This window comes from Oncorhynchus keta, chromosome 12 (genome assembly GCF_023373465.1).
Source record: "Oncorhynchus keta strain PuntledgeMale-10-30-2019 chromosome 12, Oket_V2, whole genome shotgun sequence".
NCBI classification, from domain to species: Eukaryota; Metazoa; Chordata; class Actinopteri; order Salmoniformes; family Salmonidae; genus Oncorhynchus; species Oncorhynchus keta.
In genome coordinates, this window is record NC_068432.1 from 40,680,859 (window position 1) to 40,702,788 (window position 21,930).

Below are 21,930 nucleotides of genomic sequence, written 5' to 3' on the forward strand. Positions count from 1 at the left end.
GTTCAGGCTACTGCTGTGATTGTGTATTTCTCCCTTTTGTTTTTCACCAGGATCTCTATGGGAAACAACACAGAAAATAGCAACAGGCAATGTAGTCAGAGTTTAACAGATTGTGTAATACATTAATCATGTTTCGTTAGCGGATCAGTAGCAGCAGTTGCCGTGTTCAAAACAACTGGGAACTGGGAAGTCGGAGATTTCTGAGTTTCCAGTTCCCAGACAACTGAGAACTTGAACAAAAAACGAGCTTCGATTGGGAAACGTCGTTTTGAACGGTCATCCAACTCAGATTCGAAGTCGGAAACTCTGGGATCTTTCTAGAGCTCCAACTTTCCAACCTGAAGACCACTGACGTCATGATTTGACCTCGTTTTTTCCAGGGTTCCTAGTTGTCTTGAAAGCATCAAATAGCCTGACCAGTGGCTAGAGGTCGACCTGTTTTTTGGGGTAAATAGTGACCACTAGCGGCTATTCAGGCTATAGCAGCAGGTGCTGTTTTATAGCAGAGCAGCAGTAGCCTCCCACTACATAACAACATTGTTCCAACAATGTTTTACTTGACTTGCTTTAGAATGTTTTTAGTTTAATAAATAGGGTTTCTTCACATTGTGTACATTCATGGGGCGGCAGGTAGCCTAGTGGTTAGTGCTTTGGAATAGGTTCGAAAGGTTGTAAATTCGAACCCCCAAGCTGACAAGGTCAGTCAGGTCTGTCGTTCTGCCCCTGAACAAGGCAGTTAACCCACTGTTCCGAGGCCGTCATTGAAATAAGAACTTGTTCTTAACTGACTTACCTAGTTAAATAAAGTTTTTTTTAAAGTATATATGTGAATAGGCTACAAATGAGCATTTCTAAAGGGAGTACACAGAAATCTAAACTGTGAACGAACAGTGTGGTTTATACTGTTGACACCACCTGTTCGTTAGTGTGGTGCACGTTTCAATTGGTGATGTTACTCGCTCTGAGACCTTAAAGTAGTTGCTTCCCTTGCTCTGCAAGGGCCGTTGCTTTTGTGGAGCGATGGGTAACGATGCTTCGAGGGTGGTTGTCTATGTGTGCAGAGGGTCCCTGGTTCGGGGCGAGGAGAGTAACGGAAGTTAAACTGCACAACACATTGTTTGAATAATATCTGATATTAAGAGCAAATAGACGTGGGGTGGTGTAACATAAAGACAGACTCATTAAGTATTATTTTCAAAACTTCTCACCTCCGGGCCTTGCTGTCTTTGTCACTGTCACAGGCTCTGACAGAAAACATGGAAAGGATTAATACCATACAACAATATGAGTTGGTAAATCCTTTGGTGGATGCTTTGCTCAACATAAGAAATGGTTGTTCAAAGTTGAGATTAGACTTTAAAAAACGTAACATAAATATATATATATGACTACTTTTCAAAAGTTTGGGATCACTTAGAAATGTCCTTGTTTTCCATGAAAACATACATGAAATAAGTTAAAATAGGAAATATAATCAAGACGTTGACAAGGTTATAAATAATGTTTTTTTTTAATGGAATAATTGTGTCCTTTCGTCAAAGAATCCTCCATTTACAGCAATTATAGCCTTACAGACCTTTGGCATTCTAGTTATCAATTTGTTGAGGTAATCTGAAGAGATTTCACCCCATGCTTCCTGAAGCACCTCCCACAAGTTGGATTGGCTTGATGGGCACTTTACGTACCATACGGTCAAGTGGCTCCCACAACAGCGCAATAGGGTTGACATCTGGTGGCTGTGCTGCCACTCCATTATAGACAGAATACCAGCTGACTGCTTCTTACCTAAATAGTTAAAGCATAGTTTGGAGCTGTGCTTTGGGTCATTGTCCTGTTGTAGGAGGAAATTGGCTCCAATTAAGCGTCGTCCACAGTGCGTCATGGCGTTGCAAAGTGGAGTGATAGGGGTCTTGAAGAAGGAAGACTTTTACCCTGTACAAATCTTCCACTTTACCACCACCAAAGCACCCCCAGACCACCATGCTTGACAGATGGCGTCAAGCACTCCTCCAGCATATTTTTTTTTCTGAGTCTCATAAATGTTCTTCTTTGATCCGAACATCTCAAACTTAGATTAGTCTGTCCATAACACCTTTTTCCAATCTTCCTCTGTCCAGTGTCTGTGTTCTTTTGCCCATATTTATTTTTATTGGCTAGTCTGAGATGGCTTTTTTTAACTCTGCCTAGAAGGCCAGCATCCCGAAGTCGCCTCTTCACTGTTGACAATGAGACTGGTGTTTTGCGGGTACTATTTAGTGAAGCTGCCAGTTGAGGACTTGTGAGGCGTCTGTTTCTCAAACTAGACACTGTAATGTACTTGTCCTCTTGCTCAGTTGTGCACCGGGGTCTCCCACTTTTCTTTCTATTTTGATTAGAGCCAGTTCGCTCTCTTCTGTGAAGGGAGTAGTACACAGCGTTGTATGAGATCTTCAGTTTCTTGGCAATTTCTCGTCTTCATTTCTCAAAACAAGAATAGACTGACGAGTTTCAGAAGAAAGTTATTTGTTTCTGGCCATTTTGAGCCTGTAATCAATCCCACAAATGCTGATGCTCCAGATACTCAACTAGTGTTATTGCAGTTTTATTGCTTCTTTAATCAGAACAACCATTTTCAGCTGTGCCAACATAATTGCAAAAGGGTTTTCTAATGATCAATTAGCCTTTTAAAATGATAAACTTGGATTAGCTAACCCAACGTGCCATTAGAGCACAGGATTGATGGTTGCTGATAATGGGCCTCTGTACACCTATGTAGATTTTTCCTAAAAAATCTTCCATTTCCAGCTACAATTATCAATTATAACATTAACGATGTCTACACTGTATTTGTGATCAATTTGATGTTATTTTAAATGGACAAAAAATGTCATTTTCTTTCTAAGTGACCTCAAACTTTTGAACGGTGGTGTATATGGTCCCAGTCACAACCCAGTTTTGGAACCCTTGGGGGCTTATTTATAGTGTATGTATTGGGCAAAATTACTACTGTAGTCTATTCCAACTGAAAGTGGTAACATAAGGTTATTAGCTAGAATTTATAGACTCTCACCAAGTAATAGGTTAATTGACTCTTAGTTTGTTCCTTGTCAATTATGATTGATAAGAATTCTTTACAGTAGGCCTCCCAACTGTACATTTTAGTCATTTAGCAGACTATCTTATCCAGAGCGATTTACAGGAGCAAGTAGGGTTACGTTTCTTGCTCATAGACACATCGACAGATTTTTTACCTATAGTCAGCTCAGGAATTCGAACCAGCGACCTTTCGGTTACTGGCCCACCGCCCTTAACCACTAGGCTACCTGAACAAATGCCGCCATACAATTTACTCATAAATTCGAGGGGACTGTAGCCTATTGAAGAGTTAATGAATAGCTATTAATGTGTTTTCTTACCCCAAAAAACACAAGAAGTCATAGGAGTAGGAAGGAGAGAGGGGCAAATATGGAGCGCAGTGAAGCTGTAAGATTTGTGAGTGTGTGATGTGATGGACGTTGGGGCTTGCATGTATGTATGTCAGGAGCAGAGCTGTGTAATTTAACCACTTCTATCTCGTTCTAAAACACACCGTATTTTACACACACACACACGTCATAGCCCTATGGTAGACCAGACCCGTACAGAGAGAGCCAGAGCGGAAACCCCTCCCGAATCCCAGCTCCGGCAGCCGAGCAAAAGAAAAGAGGAATACCAAGAAATCAGGAGACAAGGGGAAATAACAGGAGAAAAGAAACTATCATAATAAAGTGAGTGCAGTCTGTCATTGATTGTATCAACTGACTATTTGAATGGGATCCTGTAGATTTGATATATATTTTCTAGAGAACAAACACTTTCGAGCAATGGTTAAGGATTTTTTTCCTGGAGAAAAAAAATGTCCAGACAACCGAAATTATCAGGAATAGCTATCTTTACCTAGCGGTTTAGCCAGCAAGGTAATAGCTAATACAAACACCGCCCTCCCTTTAATTTCCCCATGATATTGTTATAGGAACATTTTATAATAAAGCAGACCCTATTTATTAAACTTTTGTTGTCACATAGTTAACAGTTTTCACCCTAAATGTGGGTAGCGTTAGCTAGCTAGCAAGCTAACTGCTAATGCTAAAATAGTTTGCTAGTTAGTTAGTTTGACAATGTGAATCAGATTATGTTCAGATATTTAGATGCTTAGCCTACTCATGCTAGCTAGCTACTGGACCGTGTTTGGTCAGAAGAGGCACATCCACATTAGGAGCTTTGGCGCATGTTCTGTTCTAATGCCTTTGATGCACAACAACTTTCCTCAGGATGGGAAACATGTAGGCATGTATTCAATGGCCATCTTAGGTGAAAGTGCAAATATGTTGTCAGTTTGCAAACAGTTCATTGTTATTGTATTCCATCAATGGTTTTGACATCTATGAAACTTGTTGACATTATAGCCAGTGTTATTGAGAAACAGTTGCTGTGCTGTAAAGTACTGTATCGTGGATTGCCACGAAATGGGCGTATGAAACGGATGCAGCTACATAAAACCTTCACAGCCAGCCAACTGGACTTTACAAAACCCCTTGTCACACTTAGCCAGCTGTGTCCAATATTCTCTCTCCCATCATAGCTAACAGATTGCATTTAGCTAACAAATAGCGTAGCCTAACAGTGTTTACATACACTTACTACCTACATTAAGCTACAAACATACGCTAGATATGAAATGAAGTCTAGAAAATAATCAGGACACTGTTTATGTCTGTCAGCCTTGTGTTCCATGACCTTTTAATGCCACAGCAGTGAACCGAATGAGGAGGACATTCCTTTGCAAGACTGCTCACTCAGATGGGGTATTCAAGCAGCAGTACCACCACCGCTGTTCTGTAGCGCGCAGCAAATCCTTGTTGAGTTTAGCTAACTCCCACTGATGGTACCCTCCGCCAGCCCATCACCCACCCTAATTGTGTTATTGCTGGTGAGAAAGAGGATTAATAACAACATCACATTAAGAAGACATTTCACTGTCATACTCCTGTGTACAACTTCAACTACACGGTTTGACTCACAATTTGTGGCACACGTTAGAGAAGGAGACCCAGATGTGAAGAATGGCATTGTGGCCACCAATTTACTGAAATTGAGATGGCTGTTCATCTTCAAGTCATTGACTTGTTGTTTGACAAGTTTTCTACAGCTGTGGGCTTATAAAATGTAGGCTACTGGCTGAATGTCTTTATTGTACCCAAGGTTGGTTGTTGTGTCACGAGACACTATCAGGTCAAAGCAGTGTTTTCCATTAGCGCCGTCTGTCAGCTAATCAGCCGGTTACAGACTAATTTTCAGCCAGATACATTTTCCATTTCATATTAAAGCAACTTTTTGGGCGACCCAACCAAATTCACATGGATATGTGAGTTATAGATCTGTCATTCTCGTTGAAAGCAAGTAAAATAATTGGTAGATCTATTCTATATGCTCTATTTCTATGCTTCCATTCTTTAGTTTAGTTTTTGCATCTTTTACTTTTGGTTTTGTACACAAGGTGAAAACACTTTTTCTTTATTGAAAAGATATTTAAGAGCGATATAGATGGTACAATGCCGCTCTACATTATACATTGCTCGTTTTTGTCGCAAACTATTCGAATTTGAACCACCTGAAAATGAAGGAGTGTTTTCTGCATATTGCAACTTTAACTAGGCAACTTTTTGATGTAAAAGTTTCGATTCGCTAGTCCGTCGAGCCCTCTCCCGCTAGAATGAACAATATGAATGTTTTAGGTTTTAGCGATCTATTGATAGGATAGGTGCCTGTAAGTCACAAAGCAAGTGATTTACAGGGAGACGCAGCAGAGAGGCAAGGCGAGACGTTTCACTCTTTCCAAAATCTGTCCAATGTCTGCTAAATTTGTTTCTATGGACTTATTTTGGACCTAAGCATGTCACCTACCTTCCTGCCTTAGGGACATTGACTCCTATTAATAGGGCAGAGACATGAGCATTCTGTCATTATATAAGAGTGCTTTAGGAAAGTATTCAGACCCCTTGACTTTTTTCACATTTTGTTACATTACAGCCTTATAATAAAATGGATTAAATAAAATAAAAAGTCCACAACAATCTACACACAATACCCCATAATGACAAAGCGAAAACAAGTTTTTTGAAATGTTTGAACACTTATGTAAATAAGGTATTTCTGTTTACAATTTTTTACAAGTATTTTATAAGTATTCAGAGACTCGAAATTGAGCTCAGGTGCATCCTGTTTCCATTGATCATCCTTGAGATGTTTCTACAACTTGATTGTGGAGTCCACCTGTGGTAAATTAAATTGATTGGATATGATTTGGAAAGGCACACACCTGTCTATATAAGGTCCCATAGTTGACAGTGCATGTCAGAATGCCAAGCATCACGTCTGGAGGAAACCTGGCACCGTCCCTATGGTGAAGCGTGGTGGCAGAGTCATGCTGTGGGGATGTTTTTCAGGGACTGGGAGACTAGTCAGGATCAAGGCAAAGATGAATGGAGCGAAGCACAGAGAGATCCCTGATGACAACCTGCTCTAGAGCGCTCAGGACCTCAGACTGGGGTGAAGGACAACGACCCTAAGCACACAGCCAAGACAATGCAGGAGTGGCTTCGGGAAGTCTGAATGTCCTTGAGTGGCCCAGCCAGAGCCCGGACTTGAACCCGATCAAACATCTCTGGAGAGATGAAAATAGCTGTGCAGCAACGCTCCCTGTCCAACCTGACAGAGCTTGAGAGGATCTACAGAGAAGTATAGGAGAAACTCCCCGAATACAGATGTGCAAAGCTTTTATCATACCCATGAAGACTCGAGGCTGTAATCGCTACCAAAGGTGCTTTAACAAATTATTGAGTAAAGGGTCTGAATACTTATGTAAATGTTTTTTTAAACATTTTTTGCTTTGTCATTATGGGGTATTGTGTGTAGTTTGACGAAAAAATAAATGTAATACATTTTAGAATAAGGCTGTAACCTAACAAAATGTGGAAAAAGTCAAAGGGTCTGAATACTTTCTGAAGGTACCGTACATATCTCTGGTTGCAGTTGTATTTCTTTACACGGAGGAGGGAGAGTAAGCATGATGCTTGTGAATTTGCATGTCCCATGTAATGGGTAGTAATGTTAATGTAGTGTTAACGATGAGTCAATCTACGACTTAGCCTAATTATTGTTTTCTGACACATGAATTCTTTTTTGGCGTGTTTCACATAGCCAGGCACGCGGAGTCGTGGCGCATTAGTTTATAAAAGTTGTCGAACTGACTGAATAAAGTCCATATCCTATATTCCTTTGACAGGTTTACTTTCCTAGAATTCCAGACAATGTCTCGTATTGTCAGTCAGTGTAGCCTTCCGAATCGCATCGGTGAGAGAGTTGTTTATTTGGCTCCCTAATTTGCGTTCGCTACTGGTAGGATTTTTGGCGAATTATCTGCAGATGAATTCTGAAAACCGTTTGATGAAGATGATGAATCATCACTGCATGAATAGTAGCCTCAGGGATTTATATTTCCTGCAACTTTCTGAAGAAGCAACAAGAGTAAGAGTGTGTGTACGTAGTGCACATGTCTACCACTTTGTGTAGCCATTATCGATGATGCTAATGAAAACGGTCTTCTGGTAGATGGAAAGGCTTTCCCAAAAACCTTCTCAATTAAATGTTGATACAAAGTAGCCTAAGCTTACCTGGCAGAATGATATCATGATTATTTTCATCAATCCAGTGGGTATTTGTTTTGCAAACACTGCTAAACAACAGCCTCTTGCTAGTTGCACACTTAAATTAAGGGTAATTTACATCCCAAAATCAAAATTGATCTGATTTTTCCCAGACCTCAAAAGTGGTCTCCTGATGTGGTTTAAGCATTGTTGTGGACGTAGAAAAACAAAATTGGATGTTTTATTAAAAAAGTGTTGGGGTTTTTCTGGAGCGAAAAACTGAGGAAACGGAAACCAGGAAAATCAAAAACATACATTTTATTTTTAAAGATAATATGGGTTATTTACTTAATTTTTGTTTTAATAAAATACCTCATTTTAAGAACAAACATCATTGTGGTAATTCATATCTTGCAGTAAAACTGTAAATCAAACTTTAATCTCAAGAGAAGATAGGTTTGTTCTCTTATTTAGAAAGTAGTCCTGATCATATAGACCTAGACAGTATCCAAAACAAAAATAAACTGAATATATACATTTTCAGTAATTAAAATTGTAAAGTCATGTCTTTCTACACAATACCACAACACATTTTTCTAATCTAGGAGGTAAACTCGACAAAATATTCAATCATTTAGCTGTGTATTTCAGATGAAATCAAGGCATTAGAATGTACCAGAGGCCACCAAAATGTAGCTTCTTCTGCAAACAATTTGGGCCCTGAGGGCGGCTGGCTACTTTTTCTATTTGACTAACTACTATATGTACTTTTAGAAAACACTGGTCAAAAGTGATCAGATTCATGACACAACAAGTCTGATCAAAAATAACTCTCTCTTCTTTCACTAGGTGGCCAGTCAGAGGCTATTTCTTTATTGTGGGTGACTCGCTATGTTATGCAAGCCTTACTTTTCAATGTTGTCTTTCTAGGCCTTATAGTTTAAGTATTGATCCGTACCTGCCTGATAGTGGAGGAACCCCTTCCATGTGAAATGTTTGAAGGTCCACCATCCCTTCAACCATTTTGTGTCAGGGAAAAGTTGCTGCCATGCTATGTTGTCTTAGGTCTCTTTATGTAGTGTTGTGATGTGTTTTTTAGTCCTATAATTGTAATTTGTTATTTGTATTTTTAATTCCAGCCCCTGTCCCCACAGGAGGCCTTTTGGTAGGCCATCATTGTAAATAAGAATGTGTTCTTAACTGACTTGCCTAGTTAATTAAAGGTCAAATAAAAAAGGTGAAGGCTTTCATAGCTCAGGCACACCAACTGGGCCGCAAGTGGTTTAACCCCCCAATATATACAGTGGGGAGAACAAGTATTTGATACACTGCTGATTTTGCAGGTTTTCCTACTTACAAAGCATGTAGAGGTCTGTAATTGTTTTATCATAGGTACATTTCAACTGTGAGAGACGGAATCTAAAACAAAATTCCAGAAAATCACATTGTATGATTTGTAAGTAATTAATTTGCATTTTATTGCATGACATAAGTATTTGATCACCTACCAACCAGTAAGAATACCAGACCTGTTAGTTATTCTTTAAGAAGCCCTCCTGTTCTCCACTCATTACCAGTATTAACTGCACCTGTTTGAACTCGTTACCTGTATAGAAGACACCTGTCCACACACTCAATCAAAGAGACTCCAACCTCTCCACAATGGCCAAGACCAGAGAGCTGTGTAAGGACATCAGGGATAAAATTGTAGACCTGCACAAGGCTGGGATGGGCTACAGGACAATAGGCAAGCAGCTTGGTGAGAAGGCAACAACTGTTGGCGCAATTATTAGAAAATGGAAGAAGTTCAAGATGACGGTCAATCACCCTCAGTCTGGGGCTCCATGCAAGATCTCACCTCGTGGGGCATCAATGATCGTGAGGGATCAGCCCAGAACTACACGGCAGGACCTGGTCAATGACCTGAAGAGAGCTGGGACCACAGTCTCAAAGAAAACCATTAGTAACACACTACGCCGTCATGGATTAAGATCCTGCCGTCATGGATTAAGGTCCCCCTGCTCAAGCCAGCGCATGTCCAGGCCCGTCTGAAGTTTGCCAATGACCATCTGGATGATCCAGAGGAGGAATGGGAGAAGATCACGTGGTCTGATGAGACACAAAAATAGAGCTTTTTGGTATAAACTCCACTCGCCGTGTTTGGAGGAAGTGGGAGAACTTGCACAATTGGTGGCTGACTAAATACTTTTTTGCCCCACTGTATGTCATGCAATAAAATGCAAATGAATTACTTAAAAATCATACAATGTGATTTTCTGGATTTTTGTTTTAGACCCGTCCAAGAAACACGAGCAATGGACATTAGACCGGTAGAAATCTGTCCTTTGGTTTGAGGAGTCCAAATTTGAGATGTCTTTGTGAAACACAGAGTAGGTGAACGGATGATCTCTGCATGTGTGGTTCCCACCGTGAATCATAGAGGTGTGATGTTGTGGGGGTGCTTTTCTGGTGACACTGTCAGTGATTTATTTAGAATTCGAGGCACACTTAACCAGCGTGGCTACCACAGCATTCTGCAGCGATACGCCATCCCATCTGGTTTGTTTTTCAACAGGACAATGACCCAACACACCTCCAGGCTGTGTAAGGGCTATTTGACCAAGGAGAGTGATGGAGTGCTGCATCAGATGACCTGGCCTCCACAGTCACCTGACCTTAACCCAATTGAGATGGTTTGGGATGAGTTGGACCACAGAGGGAAGGAAAAGCAGCCAACAAGTGCTCAGCACACGTGGGAACTCCTTCAAGACTGTCGGAAAAGCATTCCTCAATGAAGCTGGTTGAGAGAATGCCACGAGTGTGCAAAGCCATCATCAAGGCAAAGGGTGGCTACATTGAGGAATTTAAAATATATTTTGATTTGTTTAACACTTTATTTTTTTGCTTTCTACATGATTCCGTATGTAGTTATTTCATAGTTTTGATGTCTTCACTATTATTCTACAATGTAGAAAATAGTAAAAAAATAAAGAAACTCTTTGAATGAGTAGGTGTGTCCAACATTTTGAGTTTTAGATATATAATTTTTTTGGTAAATAAAATAAAATTGTTGGACATGACTGTGAAAACACCAGGAAAGTAGCTCCGAATGATTCTAATTTAGGAAATTCCCACACATAATAGAGAGACACGTATACATATGTAAGCCAGGTTTGAAATTATTGTTTGGGTCAAATATTATATGTTTGGGCATCTTGCGGCCAATTTGCAGTCTACAAATGATTTGTAATTATGTTCCACCCGCCCTGACCATCCTCTCAAGAAAAGATTGGCTCCTGGCAGATCCCCTAATTATGGTCTAGATTCCAATGTTAGCTAGCTGCGCTAATGTTGCTATTTTGTAGAAAGCACTTATTGATACTAGCCAGATGGCCACAGCTAGATAACTACCTAGCAAGATGATGAAGAAACAATTTAATTCACTCTCCATAATCCCATACTGCCAGTGCCAGCCAACAGCCAAATGTTTAGCTAGCTAGTTAACATTAGCATATTTGCAAGCTTGCACAACATAGCTAGCTAAGGACACGGCACTAACTTGGCAGCCATTGTGATTTTAATTATAATGTCAATACTAGCTACAGTGGTTAGCTTGGTGGAAGTATTTAGTGTTGTATGCATTGTGTCTGTGCACTTAGCTAGCTGCCGTCCCATAGCCTATAGTTTTCATATATGAAGTGTGACCCACTCATGACATTTTGTCTCCATATCTGTCAGTTACTGACACTTATTTTCTGTCTTTAGTTTTTTGAGCTAAACCTGGCTGCTCACAGTTAGATCTACAGCTTGCAAAAATTCACATGAAAAAACAAAACAACCAGGGTTGTTCCATGTCATTTCAGCAAGCTGTGACAACCACCATCTCAGATTGTTCCGAAATCATTTCTGTAGTTAGAAACAGATAAGATGAACATTCCTGCAACTTTATTTTGCTGAAATGATCTCTTAGCTTACTTTCTAATTGAAACCCAACAACTTCAATGACTAATTTCTCTGAACAATCATTTAAAAAAAACATCACCACCACACCACACCACTACACTGAGAATACATTATATAGGATGAAGAGACAATACTCCAAACTGCTGCGCCATACTAATTGTCTAACATAAAGAACTGAGAATATATACTCATTATTGGTGTGGGGGGTCAGTGGATGGCTTTTGACCACTTCTTTGGACTCCTCATGTCTTACTCATTAGAAAAAAGTTTAGTCCAAATCAGATGTTCGGTACTACAATTCTTGAATATTATATGAATCCTATAAATTACAATGGCCAAATGGGTGCAATCAATTTGCTTAATTTCTCAAAGAACAAATTATATTTCAACAAAATAATGTTGCATAAATGCTAATCTGTTTCTAACTACACAAACGGTTTCTGAACAATCTGAGATGGTCCGCGTCAAAATCTTCTTTCTTGTGCTTTTAGAAGTGACCCACTATGACCCACTATCCAGTTTTTGATTTTTGTCATATAGGCCTAGCCTAAGATGTTTGAGAATAGGTAGCCGCCCCAAAGCATTTCCGTGTTGTAGGCTACTCAGTGTGTCTCGTGACTTGAATAGGCCTACGTCTTTCTGATTATAATCACGTAGTGGTTTCCTTTCAGCCTTCTTCTCATGATGCTTGTTGGAGGCAGTTACGTATGTCACTGATCACTTGAACACTAGCCTGGTGTGCTCCTGAAGATGATCCCTCTCTTATCTGACTTAAAGTGGGTGTTCTAGAAAACGCTCTGTGTGGTGTTCTTTTTGGCTACAAGTAAGTGTTCAAAGCCACCATTAAAGGGAATGTAAGTGTTCACAGTAATGTGAGGGACAGGTGATCATGTTTGACAAAATTGCATTGCTGTTGTTAACAAAGGTTTTTCTAAAATGGCACTGTCCCTGTTTATCTAGTAGACTTTTAGTAGCCTACTGTGTCAGTTTAATAGGGGCTGTTATCATTTTTGAGGTTATGTTTGTTTATTCTTTCAACTGTGAAAGATTTGCATCTGATCCAGCTTCTGTAATTGCATTTTGAACTTTGAACTGGTTTTGGAATAAACCAGAGACATTAGCTATAAACTCTGTCTCAGTGCTCACACTGTACAGTGGAGTCATTTCCCTCATCTTCTTTTATAGCCTGAGACTCGTGGGTGGTAAAATTACACCTTTTGAATTCCTTTGGCAGTGAATAAATAAATTCATATTTGACTGTGAACACATCTGCCATGTCACTGACACTTACTTATACCACTTGATTTTGCACAGACAGCCTAAATAAAATTCACATGATCTTCTGTACTGTTATAATTTTGAGAATGCAGAACTAAAAATGTTTTCTGATTGTGGAGGACGTTTTGTGTTGGCTTTAGTAGCCTCTGTTGTACTTGTCCTAGTGTTCATGCTATGACCCATTTATGACACAAGTTTGTCTACTTGCCGAATAAGGCTGTTTCAGATGAGGTTATAGGCTGTTCTTGTTTAGGTTATACTACTCTGAATTCTAGCCGCTCCATTCTCATAAGGGGTTCTATTAAGAGTTTTCATATATTAGATCAAGGCACACTATTTGAAGACGTTCCCTTCCAATTAGGCGATGGCATGTGGGGATGGCATGTGTGATCTGACTGGGATATACACAACAACATTCCCAATTGAAAGGCACATTTTTCTAGTCTCTGGGGGCGCTTAGTGCATCTTTGACAAATGATGTTTGCCCCACTATTTAACTTCCAAAACTGGTAGTTCAAGTTTGAAGATGTTCTTGGAGTCTACTTTATTTATCAGCACGTTAAAAGTCTTTCGTGTGCGACACTGGAGCAGAACAGAAGGAATCTGACTTGGAGATAATAAGCTTTTCCCCCCGAGGTTTAAAGCCAGATTAAATAAGCAGTCTAGTAGTAGCAGAGGTAGAGTGATTGTCTGACTTTTTTTATAATCTGCCTCGTCTCTGAAGGCTACGTCCCTATCTCACATTAGACTAGCCTACTTCCTGTTGTTGTACTGTAGCTACCGTTTCTGGTCTCTATTGACTTTGTTTCAATGTCTTACTGTGGTAGGCCTATAAATAGTTACCTGAGATGAGGGATGGTGAGGTTAGGTAGCCTACATGAATTTGTTACCATTTTGTTTTGGCTGCTTCACTGTCGGCCCACCCACTTCCTAAACTAAGCTGGTCGCCCTCCCCTTACTCCATTGTGCGTCTTTATTTCAGAAAACTCTGCCTCTTGCATCAGAAGGTTGTTGCAGTCTATAAAGGGTTAGGAGTACCTTTTATTTAGGCTAATTCATAGAAAACCTTCCACCTGTCTGCAACTAATGACTAACCAACATTCAACAAGCAGTTTGCCTTTGTCGACCAGGACAGGTGCTATCAATTTGCTGTGCAAAATGTTTTACACATTTATTATAGTTTGTGTATGTGCCTCACAGGAGGTTGGTGGAAGGATGGGCTCGTGGTAATGGCTGGAGTGGAAAAAGTGGAATGGTATCAAACACATGGTTTCCAGATGTTTGATACCATTCCATTTACTCCGTTCCAGACATTATTATGAGCCGTCGTCCCCTCAGCAGCCTCCAATTATTTGCCTCCTTCCAGGAAAGATGCAGAACTGAGGGTGACTATCCATCCTCCCGGCCTGGTGAAGTGTGAGACTAAATAGCGTGTCGTGAGGAAAAGGGGAGAGGGACGGATGGGGTTCGGACGGGACCTGGGGAACTCCCACGATGGGCTGTTGAAGCTGCAGGACTGGGAGCTGAAGCTGCTGGAGACAGTGAAGCGCTTCATGACGCTACGGGTGAAGAGCGACAAGGAGTACGCCTCTCTCCTCCTGAACATCAGTCAGCAGGTGGACAAGCACGACAACTGCTCCCAGATGGACTATATCAGCAACGTCTCCAAGGTTAACACAAACGCATATCAATTCAGAAATACAGATACAGTGCCTTGCGAAAGTATTCGGCCCCCTTGAACTTTGCGACCTTTTGCCACATTTCAGGCTTCAAACATAAAGATATAAAACTGTATTTTTTTGTGAAGAATCAACAACAAGTGGGACACAATCATGAAGTGGAACGACATTTATTAGATATTTCAAACTTTTTTAACAAATCAAAAACTGAAAAATTGGGCGTGCAAAATTATTCAGCCCCCTTAAGTTAATACTTTGTTACGCCACCTTTTGCTGCGGTTACAGCTGTAAGTCGCTTGGGGTATGTCTCTATCAGTTTTGCACATCGAGAGACTGAAATTGTTTCCCATTCCTCCTTGCAAAACAGCTCGAGCTCAGTGAGGTTGGATGGAGAGCATTTGTGAACAGCAGTTTTCAGTTCTTTCCACAGATTCTCGATTGGATTCAGGTCTGGACTTAGACTTGGCCATTCTAACACCTGGATATGTTTATTTTTTAACCATTCCATTGTAGATTTTGCTTTATGTTTTGGATCATTGTCTTGTTGGAAGACAAATCTCCGTCCCAGTCTCAGGTCTTTTGCAGACTCCATCAGGTTTTTTGCAGACTCCATCAGGTTTTCTTCCAGAATGGTCCTGTATTTGGCTCCATCCATCTTCCCATCAATTTTAACCATCTTCCCTGTCCCTGCTGATGAAAAGCAGGCCCAAACCATGATGCTGCCACCACCATGTTTGACAGTGGTGATGGTGTGTTCAGGGTGATGAGCTGTGTTGCTTTTACGCCAAACATAACGTTTTGCATTGTAGCCAAAAAGTTCAATTTTGGTTTCATCTGACCAGAGCACCTTCTTCCACATGTTTGGTGTGTCTCCCAGGTGGCTTGTGGCAAACTTTAAACAACACTTTTTATGGATATCTTTAAGAAATGGCTTTCTTCTTGCCACTCTTCCATAAAGGCCAGATTTGTGCAATATACGACTGATTGTCCTATGGACAGAGTCTCCCACCTCAGCTGTAGATCTCTGCAGTTCATCCAGAGTGATCATGGGCCTCTTGGCTGCATCTCTGATCAGTCTTCTCCTTGTATGAGCTGAAAGTTTAGAGGGACGGCCAGGTCTTGGTAGATTTGCAGTGGTCTGATACTCCTTCCATTTCAATATTATCGCTTGCACGGTGCTCCTTGGGATGTTTAAAGCTTGGGAAATCTTTTTGTATCCAAATCCGGCTTTAAACTTCTTCACAACAGTATCTCGGACCTGCCTGGTGTGTTCCTTGTTCTTCATGATGCTCTCTGCGCTTTTAACGGACCTCTGAGACTATCACAGTGCAGGTGCATTTATACGGAGACTTGATTACACACAGGTGGATTGTATTTATCATCATTAGTCATTTAGGATCATTCAGAGATCCTCACTGAACTTCTGGAGAGAGTTTGCTGCACTGAAAACGTAAAGGGGCTGAATAATTTTGCACGCCCAATTTTTCAGTTTTTCAGATTTGTTAAAAAAGTTTGAAATATCCAATAAATGTCGTTCCACTTCATGATTGTGTCCCACTTGTTGTTGATTCTTCACAAAAAAATACAGTTTTATATCTTTATGTTTGAAATGTGTTTGAAATGTGGCAAAAGGTCGCAAAGTTCAAGGGGGGCGAATACTTTCGCAAGGCACTGTATATTCATGTATACAGTACAGACACAAGTGTGAACACAGACTACATCAGTAATGTCTTTAAGGTGAGATAGAAGATGGTGCTTTGCTGAACCTCTCTTTCACTCCCTCCATCTCTCCCCCCCCCTCTCTCGCTCTCTCTCTCGCTCCCTCTCTCTCTATACCTCTCTCTCTCTCTATACCTCTCTCTCTCTCGCTATACCTCTCTCTCTCTCTCTCTCGCTATACCTCTCTCTCTCTCGCTTACCTCTCTCTCTCTACCTCTCTCTCTCTCTCGCTACCTCTCTCTCTCTCGCTATACCTCTCTCTCTCTCACTATACCTCTCTCTCTCTCGCTATACCTCTCTCTCTCTCGCTATACCTCTCTCTCTCGCTATACCTCTCTCTCTCTCGCTATACCTCTCTCTCGCTATACCTCTCTCTCTCTCGCTATACCTCTCTCTCTCTCGCTACCTCTCTCTCTCTCGCTACCTCTCTCTCTCTCGCTACCTCTCTCTCTCTCTCGCTACCTCTCTCTCTCTCTCGCTACCTCTCTCTCTCTCGCTACCTCTCTCTCTCTCTCTCTCGCTACCTCTCTCTCTCTCTCGCGCTACCTCTCTCTCTCTCGATACCTCTCTCTCGATACCTCTCTCTCTCTCTCTCTCTCTTTCGATACCTCTCTCTCGCTACCTCTCTCTCTCTCTCGCTACCTCTCTCTCTCGCTACCTCTCTCTCTCTCTCTCTCTCTCTCTCGCTCCCTTTCTCTCGCTACCTCTCTCTCTCTCTCTCTCGCTACCTCTCGCTATCTCTCTCTCTCGCGCCACCTCTCTCTCTCTCGATACCTCTCTCTCTCTCGCGCCACCTCTCTCTCTCTCGATACCTCTCTCTCGATACCTCTCTCTCTCTCTCTCTCTTTCGATACCTCTCTCTCGCTACCTCTCTCTCTCTCTCGCTATCTCTCTCTCTCGCTACCTCTCGCTATCTCTCTGTCTCGCGCCACCTCTCTCTCTCTCGATACCTCTCTCTCTCTCGATACCTCTCTCTCTCTCTCGATACCTCTCTCTCTCTCTCGATACCTCTCTCTCTCTCGCTACCTCTCTCTCTCTCTCTCTCTCGCTACCTCTCTCTCTCTCTCTCTCTCTCGCTACCTCTCTCTCTCTCTCTCTTTCGCTACCTCTCTCTCTCTCTCTTTCGCTACCTCTCTCTCTCTCTCTCTCTCTCTCTCTCTCTCTCTCTCTCTCGCTACCTCTCTCTCTCGCTACCTCTCTCTCTACCTCTCTCTCTCTCTCTCTCTCTCTCGCTACCTCTACCTCTCTCTCTACCTCTCTCTCTCTCTCTCGCTACCTCTCTCTCTCTCTCGCTACCTCTCTCTCTCTCTCGCTACCTCTCTCTCTCTCTCGCTACCTCTCTCTCTCTCGCTACCTCTCTCTCTCTCGCTCTCTCTCTCTCTCTACCTCTCTCTCTCTCGCTACCTCTCTCTCTCTCGCTACCTCTCTCTCTCTCTCTCTCTCTCGCTACCTCTCTCTCTCTCTCTCTCGCTACCTCTCTCTCTCTCTCGCTCCCTCTCTCTCTCTCATTACCTCTCTCTCGCTACCTCTCTCTCTCTCGCTACCTCTCTCTCTCTCTCTCTCTCTCTCTCTCCCTCTCTCTCTCTCTCGCTACCTCTCTCTCTCTCTCGCTACCTCTCTCTCTCTCTCGCTACCTCTCTCTCTCTCTCTCGCTACCTCTCTCTCTCTCTCGCTACCTCTCGCTACTTCTCTCTCTCTCGCTACCTCTCGCTACCTCTCTCTCTCTCTCGCTACCTCTCGCTACCTCTCTCTCTCTCTCGCTACCTCTCGCTACCTCTCTCTCTCTCTCTCGCTACCTCTCGCTACCTCTCTCTCTCTCTCTCGCTACCTCTCGCTACCTCTCTCTCTCTCTCTCGCTACCTCTCGCTACCTCTCTCTCTCTCGCTACCTCTCTCTCTCGCTACCTCTCTCTCTCTCTCGCTACCTCTCGCTACCTCTCTCTCTCTCGCTACCTCTCTCTCTCTCTCGCTACCTCTCTCTCTCTCGCGCCACCTCTCTCCCTCTCTCTCTCTCTCTCGCTACCTCTCCCTCTCTCTCGCTACCTCTCTCTCACTCTCTCGCTACCTCTCTCTCACTCTCTCGCTACCTCTCTCTCACTCTCTCGCTACCTCTCTCTCTCTCTCTCTCGATACCTCTCTCTCTCTCGCGCCACCTCTCTCTCTCTCTCTCTCTCGATACCTCTCTCTCTCTCTCTCTCGATACCTCTCTCTCTCTCGCTACCTCTCTCTCTCTCGCGACCTCTCTCTCTCTCGCGACCTCTCTCTCTCTCGCGACCTCTCTCTCTCTCGCTACCTCTCTCTCTCTCGCTACCTCTCTCTCTCGCTACCTCTCTCTCTCGCTACCTCTCTCCCTCGCTACCTCTCTCTCTCTCTCTACCTCTCTCTCTCTCTCTCTCTCGCTACCTCTCTCTCGCTACCTCTCTCTCTCTCTCTCGCTACCTCTCTCTCTCTCTACCTCTCTCTCTCTCTCTCTTTCGCTACCTCTCTCTCTCTTTCGCTACCTCTCTCTCTCTCGCTACCTCTCTCTCTCTCGCTACCTCTCTCTCTACCTCTCTCTCTCTCTCTCTCTCTCTACTCTCTCTCTCTCTCTCTCTCTCTCTCTCTCTCTCTCTCTCTCTCTCTCTCTCTCTCTCTCTCTCTCCCTCTCTCTCTCTCTCTCTCTCTCTCTCTCTCTCGCTACCTCTCTCTCTCTCTCTCTCTCTCGCTACCTCTCTCTCTCTCTCTCGCTACCTCTCTCTCTCTCTCTCTCTCTCGCTACCTCTCTCTCTCTCTCTACCTCTCGCTACCTCTCGCTACCTCTCTCTCTCGCTACCTCTCTCTCTCGCTACCTCTCTCTCTCTCGCTATCTCTCTCTCTCTCGCTACCTCTCTCTCTCTCTCGCTACCTCTCTCTCTCTCTCTCGCTATCTCTCTCTCTCTCTCGCTACCTCTCTCTCTCTCTCGCTACCCCTCTCTCTCTCTCTCTCGCTACCCCTCTCTCTCTCTCTCTCGCTACCTCTCTCTCTCTCTCGCTACCTCTCTCTCTCTCTCGCTACCTCTCGCTACCTCTCTCTCTCGCTACCTCTCTCTCTCGCTACCTCTCGCTACCTCTCTCTCTCTCTCGCTACCTCTCGCTACCTCTCTCTCTCTCTCGCTACCTCTCTCTCTCTCTCGCTACCTCTCGCTACCTCTCTCTCTCGCTACCTCTCGCTCCCTCTCTCTCTCTCTCTCTCTCTCTCTCTCGCTACCTCTCTCTCTCTCGCTACCTCTCTCTCTCTCGCTACCTCTCTCTCTCTCTCGCTACCTCTCGCTACTCTCTCTCTCTCGCTACCTCTCTCTCTCTCTCTACCTCTCTCTCTCTCTCTCTCTCTCTCTCTCTCTCGCTACCTCTCTCTCTCGCTCTCTCTCTTTCGCTACCTCTCTCTCTCTCTCTCGCTACCTCTCTTGCTACCTCTCTCGCTACCTCTCTCTCTCCTCGCTACCTCTCTCTCGCCCACTCTCTCTCTCTCGCTACCTCTCTCTCTCGCCCACTCTCTCTCTCTCGCTACCTCTCTCTCTCGCCCACTCTCTCTCTCTCTCGCTACCTCTCTCTCTCTCGCTACCTCCCTCTCTCTCTCGCTATCTCTCTCTCGCTACCTCTCTTTCGCTACCTCTCTCTCGCTACCTGTCTCTCTCGCTACCTCTCTCTCTCTCGCTACCTCTCGCTACCTCTCTCTCTCTCGCTACCTCTCTCTCTCTCGCTACCTCTCTCTCGCTACCTCTCTCTCGCTACCTCTCTCTCTCTCTCGCTACCTCTCTCTCTCTCTCTCGCTACCTCTCTCTCTCTCTCGCTACCTCTCTCTCTCTCTCGCTACCTCTCTCTCTCTCGCTACCTTTCTCTCTCTCTCTCTCCCTCTCTCTCGCTACCTCTCTCTCTCTCTCTCTCTCGCTACCTCTCTCTCTCGCTACCTCTCTCTTGCTACCTCTCTCGCTACCTCTCTTGCTACCTCTCTCGCTACCTCTCTCGCTACCTCTCTCGCTACCTCTCTCTCTCGCTACCTCTCTCTCTCGCTCCCTCTCTCTCTCTACCTCTCTCTCTCGCTACCTCTCTCTCTCTCGCTACCTCTCTCTCTCTCTCGCTACCTCTCTCTCTCTCTCGCTACCTCTCTCTCTCTCTCGCTACCTCTCTCTCTCTCTCGCTACCTCTCTCTCTCTCTCGCTACCTCTCTCGCTACCTCTCTCTCTCGCTACCTCTCTCTCTCGCTACCTCTCTCTCTCGCTACCTCTCTCGCTACCTCTCTCTCTCGCTACCTCTCTCTCTCGCTACCTCGCTCTCTCTCGCTACCTCTCTCTCTCGCTACCTCTCTCTCTCTCTCGCTACCTCTCTCTCTCTCTCGCTACCTCTCTCTCTCTCTCGCTACCTCTCGCTACCTCTCTCTCTCGCTACCTCTCGCTACCTCTCTCTCTCTCTCTCGCTACCTCTCTCTCTCTCGCTACCTCTCTCTCTCTCGCTACCTCTCTCTCTCTCGCTACCTCTCTCTCTCTCGCTACCTCTCGCTACCTCTCTTTCGCTACCTCTCTCTACCTCTCTCTCTCTCGCCACCTCTCTCTCTCGCTACCTCTCTCTCTCGCTACCTCGCTCTCTCTCTCTTTCGCTACCTCTCTCTCTCTCTCTCTTTCGCTACCTCTCTCTCTCTCTCTCTCTCTCTACCTCTCTCTCTCGCCTACTCTCTCTCTCGCTACCTCTCTCTCTCTCGCTACCTCTCTCTCTCTCTCTCGCTACCTCTCTCTCGCTACCTCTCTCTCGCTACCTCTCTCTCGCTCCCTCTCGCTACCTCTCTCTCTCTCGCTACCTCTCGCTCCCTCTCTCTCTCTCTCTCTCGCTACCTCTCTCTCTCGCTACCTCTCTCTCTCGCTACCTCTCTCTCTCGCTACCTCTCTCTCTCGCTACCTCTCTCGCTACCTCTCTCTCTCTCGCTACCTCTCTCTCTCTCGCTACCTCTCTCTCTCGCTACCTCTCTCTCTCTCTCGCTACCTCTCTCTCTCGCTACCTCTCTCTCTCTCTCGCTACCTCTCTCTCTCTCTCGCTACCTCTCGCTACCTCTCTCTCTCGCTACCTCTCGCTACCTCTCTCTCTCGCTACCTCTCGCTACCTCTCTCTCTCGCTACCTCTCGCTACCTCTCTCTCTCTCGCTACCTCTCTCTCTCTCGCTACCTCTCTCTCTCTCGCTACCTCTCGCTACCTCTCTTTCGCTACTCTCTCTCTCTCTCTCTCTCTCTCTCGCCACCTCTCTCTCTCGCTACCTCTCTCTCTCGCTACCTCGCTCTCTCTCTCTTTCGCTACTCTCTCTCTCTCTCTCTTTCGCTACCTCTCTCTCTCTCTCTCTCTCTCTCTACCTCTCTCTCTCGCCTACTCTCTCTCTCGCTACCTCTCTCTCTCTCTCGCTACCTCTCTCTCGCTACCTCTCTCTCGCTACCTCTCTCTCGCTACCTCTCTCTCGCTACCTCTCTCTCGCTACCTCTCGCTACCTCTCTCTCTCTCGCTACCTCTCGCTACCTCTCTCTCTCTCTCTCTCGCTACCTCTCTCTCTCTCTCTCTCTCTCGCTACCTCTCTCTCTCGCTACCTCTCTCTTGCTACCTCTCTCGCTACCTCTCTCGCTACCTCTCTCG

At 44.1% G+C, this 21,930-nt stretch overlaps 1 protein-coding gene and 1 long non-coding RNA gene across 5 annotated transcripts in view; one reads left to right on the top strand and one right to left on the bottom strand.

The window, feature by feature from the left end:
* Positions 1–3,495: 3,495 nt before the first annotated feature.
* Positions 3,496–21,930, top strand: part of LOC118391491 (tyrosine-protein kinase Fer-like) — a 47,863-nt gene continuing 29,428 nt past the window's right edge. The window contains exons 1-2 of one of the 3 annotated variants that reach the window (XM_052458322.1): positions 3,496–3,746; positions 14,272–14,575. In XM_052458322.1, the coding sequence (XP_052314282.1) occupies positions 14,366–14,575 (210 nt within the window). In that variant the 5' untranslated portion in view covers positions 3,496–3,746; positions 14,272–14,365. Of the gene's footprint in view, positions 3,747–14,215; positions 14,576–21,930 lie in introns of all 3 variants that reach the window. The other 2 variants (XM_052458321.1, XM_052458320.1) reach the window with 2 other exon arrangements.
* Positions 19,741–21,930, bottom strand: part of LOC127906372 (uncharacterized) — a 3,159-nt gene continuing 969 nt past the window's right edge. Inside the window, exons 2-4 of one of the 2 annotated variants that reach the window (XR_008061066.1) lie at positions 21,911–21,930; positions 21,147–21,212; positions 19,741–20,302 (exon numbers count right to left, since the gene is read on the bottom strand). The exon at positions 21,911–21,930 is cut by the window's right edge and continues 172 nt beyond it. This is a non-coding gene — a long non-coding RNA (uncharacterized LOC127906372). Of the gene's footprint in view, positions 20,303–20,833; positions 21,021–21,146; positions 21,213–21,688 lie in introns of those variants that run through there. The other variant, XR_008061067.1, reaches the window with a different exon arrangement.